This window comes from Strix uralensis, chromosome 20 (genome assembly GCF_047716275.1).
Source record: "Strix uralensis isolate ZFMK-TIS-50842 chromosome 20, bStrUra1, whole genome shotgun sequence".
Classification (NCBI taxonomy): domain Eukaryota; kingdom Metazoa; phylum Chordata; class Aves; order Strigiformes; family Strigidae; genus Strix; species Strix uralensis.
This window is the reverse complement of record NC_133991.1, coordinates 9,386,921-9,402,677: the sequence shown is the minus strand read 5'-3', so window position 1 is coordinate 9,402,677 and position 15,757 is coordinate 9,386,921. Positions and strand designations below refer to the sequence as shown.

Below are 15,757 nucleotides of genomic sequence, written 5' to 3'. Positions count from 1 at the left end.
CTCTTCAGTTAATGTCAGCTACATATAATTTTTAAAAGCAGGTGGTTGAAGACCCATATATACAACTAAATTGTCTTGTATCTCACTTTGATTATAAATTGTATCAGTCAGAAGATACATCTTGTCTGACTCTTAGTTCTAATTAATAGTGTCTGATATGAAAATGTCTTGAGGCAGAAGGAATTGCCTTGGTGTTGCTGAGATATATTTCTCATTTTACCACTTTGTAGTTGGATGTGCAAAATTGATTTTAAAGGATATTTTTTAAAGGATATTCTTCCCCTGCTGACTCATTTATGTTTTGTTAGAAGTTGTTAATATTAGCATAAGTATTTCATCTCTTTAAAGTTAATTTAAAACTTAGAACTGCCATTTACAAACTTTATTTTCTGAGCTGGAATAAGGCTTTGGTGATCTGGTCTTGGTCTGTATTTAATATCTTTTTTCAAATGATCATTTCATGACCAAACGCTTTTGATCCTGTCTTCTGTGCCTTTGTTCTTGTTAACATCAGAAACATGTTTCATTTAGGAATTTGCAGTTCCCGATTATCGTTCGTCTCACCTGGAAGTCAGTCAGGCAACCCAGCTCTTGCAGCAGCAACAGCAACAGCAGCAGCAACTTCGGCGCAGGCCTTCCTTGCTTTCTGAATTTCACCCAGGCTCTGACAGGTGAGGATGCTGGTTTTGAAGTATGTGAACACAAATTTTCTATGAGTCTGTGCTTCCTGCAAAGTTAGTTTTCACTTTTGAATAGAAAGGTTTTTGAGTTTCACAGTTTTTGTCTAAGTACTTGACTTTTTTAATTAGTGCTCCATTGTTGTAACGGTGTCGGTCTCCTATGTTTGAATGTTGTAGCTGTTGTGTAATTCCTCAGTCCTTTTGGCTTAACTAATAAATTTGTTTCACAGACAGGAAGTGACAGTCTGCTTTGCTTTTCCCACACCTCTCCTAACAACACTGTCACTAAACTTCTGAGAATCCAAGTGCATATTGTAAACTTTTTAATGCTGTTTAGGCTAAAAGTTTGTAAAGTTTGTACCTTTGGATAATTTAATTTTGCTGAGTAGAAGCCACAAGTGCAAGAGTTGTTACAGTGTGAATGTTACCTGTCATGTTTCCTAGATTACTTGCTTATTCAACAGATGGTATCTGTGTGGCTGGGCAAGTAAGAAGCAACAGAGCCAATTGGGTAATTGAGTTGTAAGAATTGTAGAACACTGAAATGTGGCACAAAATGGACTTCCAGGCACAGAGGACTAAATCAGAATGTATGCTACTTTTGGCAAGACACCTGACAGCTTCATATCATTTGTTCTAAATACCCTTTTTGTCAGTCTCGTATCCCATTCTTGTCTCTGTATAAGTAGATGCAACTGATCTGGGTCCAGTAGGTTAACTGAGGACAAGTACAGTGGACAACTACAGTAAATCGTATGTTGTAGTTTAGTTTCAGCTTGGTAATATCTTACTTCTCAGTAAAATGGGTTACTTCACGGTGGGTATTGATAAATGTTCAAATGTACATTAATATTACTGTAAGGATAGGTTCAAGAAAGTTTTCAGACTGTGTTAATATTCATTTGACTACATAACTGAAGAATATTGGGTGTACTCTGAAAACCAAATCTAGAAATCAAAAACCCACTACAGATCAGAATAAGATTAACTGGATTGTAAAAAATTAGCAAGACTATGCTTCTGTTTAGGGGAGAGGTTACTATGTGGTTTATGCACCTCAATTCTTTAGTGTATTGGTGAGCTGATATACAGTTATAAGCAAGCGTTACTGCTTGTAACAATCTCTTTTTTTCTTGGACTCTTAGTAAGTATATTTACTAGGAGCAACTTCATATGCTGAATTACTGCTAGCAGTTTATTTTGGCTATAAGTGAGGTATCTGGTTCTGAACGAATAGCAGTGATGAATGTTATGTAAATACTGGTCTAGCTTAAAATCTCATTAGAATATTCCCAGAAATAGCTTGATGATAGTGAAATCTGGGCCTTGTATATTGCCTTCATCTTGTGTCACCACAACGTCAGTAAGGCTCTGTTTTAGTGCTGAGAATCATAGTAGCTTTTAAAGTTCTCAAAACTTGAGTTTATAGCAGAAGTAAATCCCCCCCTGCATTGTAAATTTGTAAAATCTTATTCAGTAGTTCTGGCAAAATACAGGAAACTACTGTCATCTCTTCAGTGACACTTCATAGGAAGATGTTGAAGCATATGAGGTTCTTTTATGGACATCCTGTGCATTGCACTGTAAAGAAGCTAGTAATACTGTTCTTCTGCACTTTTCTGAGAAGGAGGAGTTTTTAAATGACTCATGGATTGAATCAATGACTGTTTATGTCATATAGTAGCATTTTAGTAGAGATCAAGTTTCAAATAGACTCATGGCTCATTTCAAGCATTCTGTGTATATTTAAAAATTATTTGGCTGCAAAAATGAAATAATGAAGCTGTTGTGGCCATCTGTGTTAAGTGGTATGTAGTACTATATTTATCTCATGGATTTTTTTTTTTTTGTTTATAATTTGGATTGGAGCTTTGATTTGACTTTAGCAGTGGTAAGTTTCTTTAAGGGTTTGTAATGATAGGCATGCATTTAAACAGTGTCTTTTAAGATTCAAGTTAATTTTCTCTCTTTCAATGGATATTAACTGTTGTATTTTTGAAGATCATACTTAAAAGCATTTGTCTGCCTTCCTGTTTAGAAGGAGCTTCACTAAATCGCATCTCCTATACATTTGAAAAGAGTTGAGGAACACCAAGTAGTTTTCTTGTATGGAACATGTGTATTTTAATATTTTATCTCTTCTGTCTATTAGGCCTCAGGAAAGAAGAACTGGATATGAACAGCAATTTCATCCAGGTCCATCTCAGACAGATCATGATTCACTGGAGTCTAAGCGACCACGTCTTGAACAAGTCTCCGATTCCCATTTTCAGCGTGTCAGTGCAGCTACTGTCTTGCCTTTAGTACATCCTCTGCAGGAAGGGTTGAGATCTGCAGATATTAAGAAGGTAAAGCCATTTTCTATTATGATGCTGAAGGTGTAAATTCCTATGTTGCAGTGAGTTAATCAATTTTTTGCTGTTAAGTAATTTTTAAATTTATTTAGGTTCATTCTTTAATCCCAGAAATTTAATTTTACACATTATCACAAACTGTAGTCATGAGTCAGTGTTACTCTTTTGTAAAAAGAACAAGATGTCTGCTTCAAGCACAGTGAAGAGACTGGCGTTCTGAGTTGCCACTACACTCTTGAGTCATTAAAACCTCAGCTGCAAAATTATAGTAATATAGTGCATGAAATATTTTTGCTTTTCAATTGAAAATTGCTGGCAAATGCATGCAAGTCCATTTTTTTTCTGTAATTAATATTTGTACTGAATGGTCAAAGTACTCCCTCTGCCCCCTTTCTCTTTTAAGCATTTGAATTGAATCTGTTTATTTACATGACACTAATTATACTCGTCACTGTCTCATTTTGGGTAAATCTAGGACAATCTAGTTTGCTGTGGATATTTTCTATTGTAGATACTGAATATTGGTTAGAGCAATTTGTATAGAGCAGACAAATGTCTCTTAAAATGAATATTTAATACCTTCTCTCATGCACGCACACAAGCACACAGCCTCACACACCAAAAAGGTGGTGTATAATGGGTGTGACTTCTGAAGGTGAGCGCTTAGGTTTCTAAACTCAGATTATTTAAAGAAAAATTTCACTATGTGGATTCAAAAGCTAATAAGCATCAGATTTTTAAAAAGTTGATTGTCTTGCCTTCTGTCTACCATTCCTTCTATCATGTGAATAAAGAAGTAAAGTAAAATTATGATAGCATGTGATTTCTTAGTAACTTGCTCTGTTGCAAAGATAAGATCAAGGGGGGTTGGAGAAACTGAGCTGAGGCATGCAGTGGTAACATGCTTGCATGTAACTGAATTTTTATCCAGGTGCTGCATATAGAAATCTGTCTCAATTTAGAAAACAGCCTAGTATTATCTTGAGGAGAAGTGGCATTCAGACACATCATCTGCAGTCGGATTGGCTCGAATGAGGGATGTATTACTGAGCTAGCATTTGCCAGCTAGGTAGTCATGGAGCATGATGGTCTGAGGACATAAACAAAGACAAATACAAGAGTGCTGATGTTAGAACATGAAGCATGTTGAAATAGGTTGTTTGGAAACAGACAAAAAAAATGCAAGACAAAAAAAAATCAAAACCAAATGAATAGTGACCTGTCTTTCTTATGTCATCACTTCTCTTAAGTCTTGTTAAGTTCAAGAGAACTCAACATTTATAACCACAACTAACTCCAGACATACTTTATCAGGCTGGTCATGGTTATCTTCAAGAATATCCTCATCATTGTGTGTGCTGAGAATTGAGGATTGGCTCTCAAGTAACCCCTCCTTTAAAGATAAAAGATACTGTTTACATTTATGACGATATATTTTTTAAAAGAGAGATGTTTTGATCTTATTTTGGTTTCAAGGTAAATGCTGAAGCGTGCTGTTATTTTTAAAGGTAGAGTTTGAAATTACAGTATCACAAATGGGCTGTCAGTTAATTCTAAAATATTTAGAGCATTAGTAAACTGAAATAGTAAACTCTGGCTTAGATAGCTCCTCAACAGAGAGATAGATAACTGGAAATTCTTTTTAATTCATGCATGCAAGTTTGGTTACTGAACACTCATTCATGTGTTGTCAATATGACTGATTTCTCTCAATGTCCACCCCCACCTCCCGTCCCCATGACAGGACCCGGCTTTTGGAGGAAAGCATGAGGGACCATCTTCTCCAATTTCTGGTCAGCCTTGTGGGGAGGACCAAAATGCTTCACCTTCAAAGCTGTCAAAGGAAGAATTGATACAGAGCATGGACCGTGTAGATCGTGAAATTGCGAAAGTCGAACAGCAAATCCTTAAACTGAAGAAAAAGCAAGTAAGCATAGCAGACACTACTGTTGTTATCTGCCAGCGAAAAAGGTGTGGAAAAACTTCATTTGTTGGTGGTAGTGGTGCATTTTTCAGTTACATGAACAAGTTAAAGAGGGAAGGTTATGTATACAGTTCTGCTAGAATGTTTAAATAGATTGGACATCACGTAGTTTTAAACATTTTGGAAAACAGGAGAAAACCACGTAGGAACACCAGTAGTAGATGGCTTTATATTTTAAAGATTTGTTAGATGACTAGTGAAACAAGGGCACTGTGACTGTAATTTCAGCTTTAAAGATGACGGCTGAGTGAGGGGAGGCTATCATCTTTCTTCTTTCACAGTCTGTGCAAGGGGAGAATTGCTTGCATGCGTCTCCAAAACCAGAGCTTGTACAAAAGTCCCTGGATCATCTGCTTTCACAAGGGCAAGAGATCCTAACATCTGGAGCTAAGGTCAGCCTTGGGGGAAAGTGTAGTAGGAGGGGTGCAAGTAAACAGAGAGAGCGGAGAAATAAAGGAGGAAATACTTTTTTTAGTATGGTCCTGGCTATGCTTTGCGTCAGAGAACTGCACTTCAGCCATTGGAAGCAAAGGAAATGTTTGCTGGCAGTAGTTGTTGCCTTCCCAGTAGCTGTTGTGACCAATTAAACCCACCCTTCAATCTAGGCATCTGTTATTCATTGGCAGAAACAAAGTCCTTGTCTCCTTTTCCTTTTACGACTTTCAAAGATCCAGACAGAAGTAGTGCCAGCTTTACGCTTTTTTTTAGTGGGAACTCTGCAAGAAATGAGAGTTATGCTGTAGGATTTGTTAACTTGTAGGTCCAGGGTAACAATAGATAACTCTCTGGAGCGGTATGTTTTTAAGGTCTGGAAGCATTTAATTACGTCTGTATTTTAATGACCTGTAAAGTGACCTTCAGCAGAAAAACAAAAAAGGATGTCATTAAGTACCTGGCTGTGTGTTATTGATGCTTATCTTTTCTGTTTGTTTGTTCACTTTTCCACAAAATCAGCAAGTACTATGTATATCATCTATGAACGTTCATTTGTGCACATTTGTACTACTATTTGACTTCAGAAAAATTACAAAGTTGCTGTTGCCTGCAATAATTGAGCCTGTTTATTATGGCATTCTGTAAAAATTTTAGATTTTGAATTCTTATGGAGCAAAATAGCACATTCTAGCCAGTGCTGTAAGACAGGATGGATCCCTAGTGTCAGAATTTCTTTGTTGTATGTTTGTGGCAGGCATGGATGAAGGATATTTACAATTAAAAAATCAAGATGTCAATGAATCAGATTTGTTTGATGTGAAAGTAAATCACAGCAGTGTAGTAGGTAGGAAAATACTACAGGTTTTTTTGCTTGTTTGGTATTGTAACAATCTTGGAACTTCAATATATGTGGAGTGGTTTATTTCTGTTGTGAAGTACATTTAGAATGATGCTCTCTGGATTGTTAGAAGGACTTTTGTACCATTTTAAAAAATGAGGCAGTAGTAATAATGACACTTGAATATCTACAATGTAGAAAGACATCTCGCTGGATTACTTTCTCTGTGAGAAGGCAGATTTGGTGTAACTGTTCTCCAAAGTTACTACTTTTGTTTAAAGTTAAAGAGTGATAAATTACAATGAGACAGTGGCTTTAAATATCAGGCTGAAACAAGTGTGATTCAGTACAGGTGAGTCTTGTAAACAGTTAATTTGGTTTACCAATAATACAAAAAATAGTCTTCTTATCGTCCCTGTTGTCATTAAAACCATTTCATTCATTCCTTGTCAGTTAAGAAGAGAAATAACAGGCAGTGCTAACTGTTGATCAGATGCATATTTTATCTCTGGTGACTAATTACTGGTAAGGGTAACATGGTGCGGATGGCTGATTTTCTTTCTTTCGTCTCTTAGCAACAACTTGAAGAAGAAGCTGCTAAGCCTCCAGAGCCAGAGAGGCCTGTCTCCCCTCCTCCAGTGGAACAGAAACACCGCAGTATTGTCCAAATTATTTACGATGAAAATCGGGTAAGTGTGCTTTTCAGTTGACCGAGTGTAGCTGTGAATCTGACCCAACATGCTAAAATTCATTATGTCTTAATTTACTTCTGTGGGGCAATTTTTGCTTCTCGTCTTTTATTGATTTGCCCAACCCTCTTTTAATATTCATTTGCTTCTTTAAATGAGACACTTGCATGACATTTTTATTTTTGATCACAGGATCCTTCTTTTATCTCGTAAGCAGTCTAGGGAAACACCTTGGTGGGTCTCATCCCTAGACCCTTGTGTTGAGATGGATAGATACAGATATATATATAAAAACATACATGCGCACACACACACGTGTATATATATAGATGTGTCTATGTGTGTAGATAGCTAGATATAAAAAAATGCTTTGGAAATTTATCTTGAATTCTCTTTTCACATAAATACAGACAAGCTTGGCTGAAGCCTCAACATTTGAATTAGCTGAAGGGGAAAAACTGAATATGTTGTAAGATTCTCTGCCTTCTTTTTAAACTCTGACTTCTGGTACTTAAGATCTGGATAAATGAACAGATAAAAAGAAGTAATATATGGGTGAATTGTGAGCTTGTGCTGCATAAGTGGTGAGAAAAGTATGGGAGGTCACTAATATTGCCAACAGTAGCAAAGTGCTTCCTGCCTTTTTTTTCCCTGGTAGTTTGAGATTAGATAGTTAGATATCTGCTGGTTTTGAAAGTATTATGATCTTCTGTGAGAGTGGTATATGTTTAATTTCCCAATTTTATTTTGTACTTTAGAGGAACAGTTAACTTCTATTATAACAGACTATTTCTGAAAATTTGAGGTGGTAAAAAACTGCAACACAATTTTATACAGTAGAACTGTGTCCCAAGTGTTCCAAGCAGCCTGTTCTCCGCTTCCTCCAGTCGTCTGTGAAATTTGATATATTTACTTAATATGGGGCATTAGGGCAATTATTATGTTATAAAAACTGATGTAACCAATGTACAGCAATATGTTTGCTTCTTGTTACAAACCAGTTTTACTGTTTTAAATCTCTCACACTATAATGTAATTAAAAATTATTAAAATCATACAGTCACCTGACAAGGCTTCCTCAAGCTGAGTTGCATGTTGGGTAGTAGGCAAAACTGTGAATTTGAGGACATCTTAGCGGGCTGCTGTGCAACTCTTTCTCTGCTAACTCTGGTTACAGGTGGTGTTTACAACAGAATTTTGAACTTCCTATTGCATTTCCCATGTTGCATATGTGCCAGTAGATGGGGAAACCCTTTTTTTGTTGCCTGAGATGGAGTAACATGTCAGTGTATAGTCCTCTATTAGCTGCTTCTGTCTGTGTAGCTGTTCATTCTTTATACAGGAAGAATTACCAAGCTTGATGCATTTGTGAATCCATTTAGCACTTGATTTGAGTTCGTATCAGGAATTACGTGTACTGTAGAATGGCAGTATTGATGGGGCTTAATACAAATAGCATGTGTCAATACTCACTGTCTTATTTAAAGGGTTATTAAAGATGTGTTAAGCCATTCACGTACATAGCACTTGTTTGGTATCTCCTCTTCTGCAGCTGTACAAGAGAACAGTCCCCTTGGCAGCTTTCATCTTCAAACCATGCAGTTTAGGATAATTACTTTTAATATTCAACTACTGTTGGCTAGAAGTTGGTTAAAGTAATAGGGCTAGAGTTCAATTTTAAATGTTTTGAGACCAGAAAAACTATTCTACCAGGGTAATACTATAATACTTCTTTGATATATAATTATTTTGTACAGCTGTGAGTTCCAAAGAATTTCTCAAGATTGAAATTACATGGAAAGAGGTTAGAACTTAGCAGAACACTTTCTAATAATAACTGCTTTATGGATTAATTTCTCCTATATTTTTCTTTGCAGATGTCTTAGGGCTAGCACATACAACTATTGAGGGGAAAGAAGCAAATTTTGAACTAGTATGTTGGGTCATTTCAGACAGCCTTGTCTGCTGACAAAGGGCTTTGGAAGATCATAGAGGCTTGAAATGAATTTGTGAAAGCTGACAGTCTTATTTAGTGCTGCTTCCTTTAGGGTTGGAATTATTTTGGGGTCTTCGCCTAGTGTGAGGGAGGAGGGCTTTTGGTGTACTTCTCTGTGTGTTTATGTACACATTGATTCACACTCTCAGACTTGACAATTGGATAAGTTTAGTCTCTTAATTCCATTTTTCAAAGCTAGCTATACTTTGTTTTACTGGACACCTTTCTTCCTCTTCATAATAATTTGCTGTATTGTTTATTAAATGCATGTTCTTTTTGAACTACAGAGGTCAGTTTCTGCTTTTATGCTCTAACAGCTTCCAAACATGGAGATCAGAGTAGTAACTGCACAGTTCAAGTACAGGTTTCTTGATTCACTGAGGCAACATTGCAGAAGTAGGTTAAGAAGGATATAGTATGGTCAGACAGGGTTTTAGCAGCTAGCATAAGTGAGGAAGTTCAGATACACTTTTGACACTAACTTCAGATGATTTACTTAGACTATACAAAAAAAATCTTTGCAGAAAAAAGCAGAAGAAGCTCACAAGATTTTTGAAGGTCTTGGTCCAAAAGTTGAACTGGTAAGTTGTGGTTTTAGTTTTTTGTTGGTTGGGTTTTTTTTTTTTTTTGGTTCTATTTTCTCTGTTGCCAGTTGCTGTAATTCTGTTGTGGTAAACAGATGTAGTTCTATGTCTATGTATGAAAGAAGTGTGTGTTTAAGTGCACTGGTGAATTGGGGCTTGACCGCATAAATGCAATTTGAATCTGAGAGAACAGTCTGAAATATGTAAAAAATGAAATACTGTTATATACATAAGTAGTTATAATGATCTAATTTTAAGTAATGAAATGTATGCTTTGTGTTGAATATCTTCTAGTCCCCTAAGATTGCTGCATCTCAGATTGAGTGCACTGTTGACAGAATACTAAAATATTGTTAAATATATTGCAAATAGTTTTAGAATTACATGTGTTGAAAAATACTAAGCATACCTTTCTAATCCAAAAATTGTAGCCACTTTACAACCAACCATCAGACACAAAGGTCTACCATGAAAACATCAAAACGTAAGTGCTTTAATATCTTGTGCTTGTGCCATTTAAGGTATCTAGACTTAAAAACATTCACTTAAATTTTTCATTGCTTTGATTTCCAAATAGGACATGTGTACTTTAACCATAATTAAAAGCTTCCAGTCGATGTAACTTTCCAATTTCTATGTTGTAGAACACTGCTGCAAGACATGAGTTATATGTACTAAAGGTAGAAACCATAACTTTTCATCTTAACTTAAAGACAAAAACAAATCATAAAACTTAAGATCGTAACGCTTGTGTTTTTCAAAGTCTGAAATTCCAGATTTGACCTAGATATGTCTAGTCAGCTTTTCCTGAATGTAATGTTCAAAGAAGTGTTTCAAAAGTTACCACTGTCAATAAACCGTAGGAGGAGTCCTGATTTTTAATTTTTTTTTTTTATATTATCTCTTTATTGACTTAAGTGTATACTCATTTTCTGTCATGGACTATGAGCGGAGTTATTGCATGCTGCACTTACCTGTTATTCAGGGCAAACTGAATAATGAATAAACTGGTTGTCTTCTCCTGGAAGAAACATGAATTTTGAGGAAAATAATTTTTTTGTTTCTTTTTTAATATAGAGCCCGTTTCTCAAATTTGTATGAGCTATGGTTTTTTAGTTCTCTGAACCAAATACTGTTTATAAATTGAAATAAAGTATTAATAGATACATTTTAAAATGTATTTAATTAAGCTTATTTGTACACAAACTTAAATGTCCATAAAAGAGACCTCTCCATGGTGGTTTTTTGTTGCATCTGATTACTTTGAATGTCTCAGTTCTGCAGAGATGATGGTGGACTCATTTCTCTACAGAAGGTCATTCATAATGTAGAAGAAAATCTTAGTTTTTACCTATCTATATCAAACTAATATTGATTTCACTCTCTAGCGATGTTATAAAATACAAAATAATGATCACTCCATTGCAACAAAAATCAGATTATTTTGAAAATATGTATTGCTGCTAGACTTTGGTGAAAATAATTGCTGAATATTAACTGTCCCAAAAGTGCATATTTCTTGCAAGTCCTCTTTGAGGAAATCCCACTCTAGTGTAACTATGAAGATCAAGACTTTTTCATGACTTCTCTAGTACGGTTACTGGGAAGAGAATATTTACTGTCATATCTCACTTTGAAACTCAAGATACTGGTGTTTTTGAGACAAACTTTACTGCTGTGGCATGATTATCCTGGCTCAAAGTTGTTGAAGAACATTACTCTCTTCATAAGAATTGTTTATTCATAACCAATTTCTGTACTACCAGTTTTTACAAAAGAAGAAATAAATTGTTGGTTTCGGGTATGAAGAAATGCATAGTGAGTTATGTGTATGTTACTAAGTGCTATAACTTTTACTACCATTTTATAATATTTTGTAAGTACTGAAAAAATCCTACAGATGGCTGTCCTTTAAAAACTTCTCTTAAAAAAAGTAATTCTTGCTCCACTCCTTCAAATGTAGTTGTATAGCAGTTCCAAAATACTTATTTTTTGAGTAATATATTGTAAAACTCATAACTTTAGGGTTAAATTCCAAAGGTGGGTTTTTTTTTTTCCCAAAGCATAATATCTTAAGCCACATTTACTCATTTTATTGTCTCACTTGTGGCAAAGGAGAGCATCTACCTTGAAATTGGAAGCTTTTGTCTCTCAATTGCTTGTTCCAACCATCTTCAAGAATCCTTCTCTTTGATGAGATACGGTATTAGTTAGATGATTGTTTCATTAGGAATTTTCCCTCTATTTTCTACCGCTGAAAGTATTTTTCATAATAATGACTTGCCATCTAGAATCCATATGGGCTTTGTTGAGTAGTTTTGAAGTGCTTGATTCGTATGTAGTTCACTTTTTTTTTTATGGTTTTGTTTTGCAGAAACCAGGTGATGAGGAAAAAGCTAATACTATTCTTTAAAAGAAGAAATCATGCAAGAAAACAAAGGGTAATACTACCGTGTTTTTGTAAAAAGAGCACATGGTTGGTTTTCTGTCTGGATCCTTGACTTGCATTTCCAAATGTGTCGTGTAAATCCTATTGATTAGAAAAATAAGATTCTTAAGCTAAAGTTCTGTTGATTTATTGGAAATGAAACTGCAGGTTTTTAACTGGTTTGTTGATTATATGACTGAAAACCATTTAAAGTACAAAAAGGAAAAAGCTTTTTTTCTTTCCTTTTCTTAAAGAAGAGGTGCAATGAAAATCTTTAACTGTCATGCCTGGCCTCTCTCTGAACTTCTTTTCTTGTATAGTAGCTATAGTATCTGAAAGAAAATGGGGCAGAACTCTGATTTTTGAAGTCTGACAGCATTTTTAATCAAATGTGTGTGTTGGATACCAGTACTAATTGACTTAATGCTTTCTTTTGCATGCTATTGTAGCAAGTGGCATACATAGTCAAAAGGCTTTTTTGGGTGATGCCTGAAAAATCATTTTTATTGTCAAGAATAGCAGAAGGTTGTACACCAAATTGGAAGATTCCACCATGGGAGTGTAATGAAGTATTTTTCTTCTTAGGATCCTAGGGGTTTTTTATGTAGGAGCAGCTCCCTACATATTGCCGAGATTGAGGACATACTGCAATTATTGCAGCACCATTCTGTTAATTAAAAATTTAAAATAAATAAAAATTAAACCAAGTCCACTAATTAAAAGCCTGGTACCAGAAGATGTGAGATTTCGGGAAGGCGGTAATAACAGTTAACAAATACCATTGCAATGTGTAAAGCAAAGAAATAGTGTGTAATATTAAAAATCCACATTTTTGTATGCACTTCCTCACGTTCTCTCTGCTGAAAATTGGGTATATGTCATCTTCAAAATGGAAGCCACTAGAGCAGGAAAAATATGTCTGTTCATTCCAGGAGCCTACCCGTGTTATGTGTAATGATCACTTAGTGTATTTTAGTTTAATTCAAGGTCTACTTTTGGAATTTAACAGGAACAGAAAATCTGTCAACGTTATGATCAGCTGATGGAGGCATGGGAGAAAAAGGTTGACAGGATAGAAAATAATCCACGCCGGAAAGCTAAGGAGAGCAAAACAAGAGAGTACTATGAAAAACAATTTCCAGAAATTCGGAAACAAAGAGAACAGCAAGAACGATTCCAAAGGTATTACCATGGATTTGAAATATTCCTACAAAATATCTCTTAGGACTTTAGTTTTAAAATTATTTATAATAAAATTGGTTCGGCTTAATGGTTAAGTTTTATGTTCATCACTTTATTCCTTAAAAAAATATTAGTGTATCATACAGTATAAAGTAAAATGTTCTTTCATTTGTTCACTGTGTTTCATGGCACTGAGCTCAAGTTTCCCTTCACATCCTCAGGATCTTCATGACTGTCCTTCTTGTATATCCACTGTCCCTCCCTATCAGCTTTGTCAGCAGTGCTAGCCTCATCAGTTTGGTGTCCTCTTGGGCTGCTTTAGTGATGTCCAAATTGTTCCTTTCCTATCTCCCTCTTTAGATCTGCCCTCAAAACCCATATTTTCCAAAAGAAATATAGAAAAAAGGCTAATTAGCAAAGGCTGGTTAGGTTGTGGTTCTCGGTGACTATGTGAGTTAAGCTGCTCAAATGCACAGAGAGGTTTGTGGAGTTGGTCTTAAGATAATTGGAGTGTCAACTTCACGTGAGCCTGTTCATTTTGGACCTACACCCTAATGTATACTTAGTATTTTTCTGTCACTGGGTGTCTGTGTTACTCCTATGTTTCATGTTCCCTATATTCATTAGCCTACACACTCAAAAATCATTTGACTTCTATAATTAACAATTTGAATGATCTTTTGTTTTACTTGCCTTGTAATTTTATTCCAGACGCTTTTGCTTTTTGAAGTATGCAAGCTATGACAATTAAGTCCCTATTATTTAATTTTAATCTATCAGACACTTGTTAAATGGAAACTGTGTACAGAGTCTTAAAAGGAATGAAGTGCAATTCATTTGAGAGTTCACTTTAACTATGGTACTGTAGGTAGTGCTTCAAATTAGAATTAGGTCAAGTTTGATTCAGTTGTGTTGAAACCTGTTTATCTAATGTTTTAAATCATTTTAATAAACCTTTGAGAGTTCAAGCCCCATAAAGATTTCATCTCATTATCTCTTCTAACCATCTGTCTAAATCACCTTACTTCATAAAACATAGGAAAAGCAGGTAGTTTGCAGTATATCATGAAGGTTGCAAGATCTGGCTTTGTGGAAAGAGGAGAATAAAGTAAACTGTTAAAATGGAAACAGCACTCATATCCATAAGAAGCTTTTGCTTTAAGAACATAATCACGTGTTTGTGATCGCAAACTACTTGAGAAAAGGCCATCTCTTTATGTTATATTAATGTTCTCTAATGTAATGGCATCTTCGTCTATATCTGTGCTTGTAATACTATTGCTGTGTAAATACTAAGGGGGTTTTTGCCAGATTTTGTGCAAATTGCTTAGTTCATTAAAATCTTTGAGCAAATGAAGATGCTTTGTCTCACTAATTATCAGTGATTTTTATCTCTGAAATGCTTTTTGACCCGCATGCTGTAATACATTATGATGTTCTGAAGTGTAAAGATCTCTAGCTGAGAAACTCTTCCAAATTACAGCTCTCCTCATCAGTTCAAAAGTTGAAAATTTTACTTTGTTGTAATGAGTCTCAGTGCTGTATTAGTAACTTGACCGAATTGATGACAGGCAAATTTAGTGTGCTTTTTTCTTTTAAAAAATAAAAAACTACGTTGTCTTTCACAGTATGTCAGTTTTACTAATTAAGATGATGATTTTTGTGGCACTGATGAACATTTCTCATACTCAACAGAAGCATATTAATGTATCTCAAACACCTAGTTGCAATGGAATCCGTGGTAACAACACTCCTTTTCTGATGTTGACTCAAGCATGCCCTCGTTGCTGAGCTTTGCAAATTCACCTGTAAAACTGAGCAGTTGTTTGAAATTGCAATACATGAACAGAGTTTGTATTCTGAGACTGCTTAAGAAAGAACAGTCCTAACTAATTTGGGAAACTGGTAACGGTATTTCAAGGAGTTTTGAAGGTTGTAATTGTTGTGTACAAAATCTGAAAATACAGCTATTTTCCACTCTATCCTTACTACTTCTGTTTTTCCCTCATTCTAGAGTTGGTCAAAGAGGGGCTGGACTTTCAGCAACTATTGCTAGAAGTGAACATGAGATTTCTGAAATCATTGATGGACTTTCTGAGCAGGAGGTGAGGCTATTGTCTGTACTTGGCTATAGAAGCACAGCAAGTGACTCAATATCCTTTTATTGGCCCAGAAAGGTCTCGTTCAGAGGGTTTGTTTTTTTGATAAGAGAAACCTTTTTGGGCTGCTTTGAAAGAATCTGTGTGAAGTTTGGTTTGAAACAGGTCTTACAAATACTTTTCTTTTAAGGGTTATGCTTCTAATTGTATCTGTCCTAGATTTTTCTCATGTGTCTGTGTTCATTGCAGGCTTGCTACAACCTAGTTTTTTTACAGCTCTAACAAACATGGAAACTCTTCCTTTCTAAAACCCTGCACCATTTTAGTTTTTCATTGTTTGCAACACTATTTCCTTTAGCTGACTGTGTAAATGTTCATTGGGATAGTGGCAACTTCTGGAAGAGTTAAGAAGTAGAGAAAAAAGTAGTTTCAAACTAACTGTGAATGTATACTGTGGTGGAGCTTTAAAGAGTTGTGTCATTCAAGAA

At 35.3% G+C, this 15,757-nt stretch overlaps 1 protein-coding gene across 7 annotated transcripts in view; it reads left to right on the top strand.

The window, feature by feature from the left end:
* NCOR1 (nuclear receptor corepressor 1) overlaps positions 1-15,757 on the top strand; it is a 74,487-nt gene that overhangs the window by 15,717 nt on the left and 43,013 nt on the right. For 6 of the 7 annotated variants that reach the window (XM_074890389.1, XM_074890385.1, XM_074890388.1 and 3 more), the window contains 10 exons: positions 532-671; positions 2,833-3,028; positions 4,779-4,961; positions 5,300-5,410; positions 6,867-6,980; positions 9,501-9,557; positions 9,992-10,044; positions 11,935-12,001; positions 12,998-13,170; positions 15,185-15,275. In XM_074890389.1, the coding sequence (XP_074746490.1) occupies positions 532-671; positions 2,833-3,028; positions 4,779-4,961; positions 5,300-5,410; positions 6,867-6,980; positions 9,501-9,557; positions 9,992-10,044; positions 11,935-12,001; positions 12,998-13,170; positions 15,185-15,275 (1,185 nt within the window). The remainder of the gene's footprint in view (positions 1-531; positions 672-2,832; positions 3,029-4,778; positions 4,962-5,299; positions 5,411-6,866; positions 6,981-9,500; positions 9,558-9,991; positions 10,045-11,934; positions 12,002-12,997; positions 13,171-15,184; positions 15,276-15,757) is intronic. The other variant, XM_074890390.1, reaches the window with a different exon arrangement.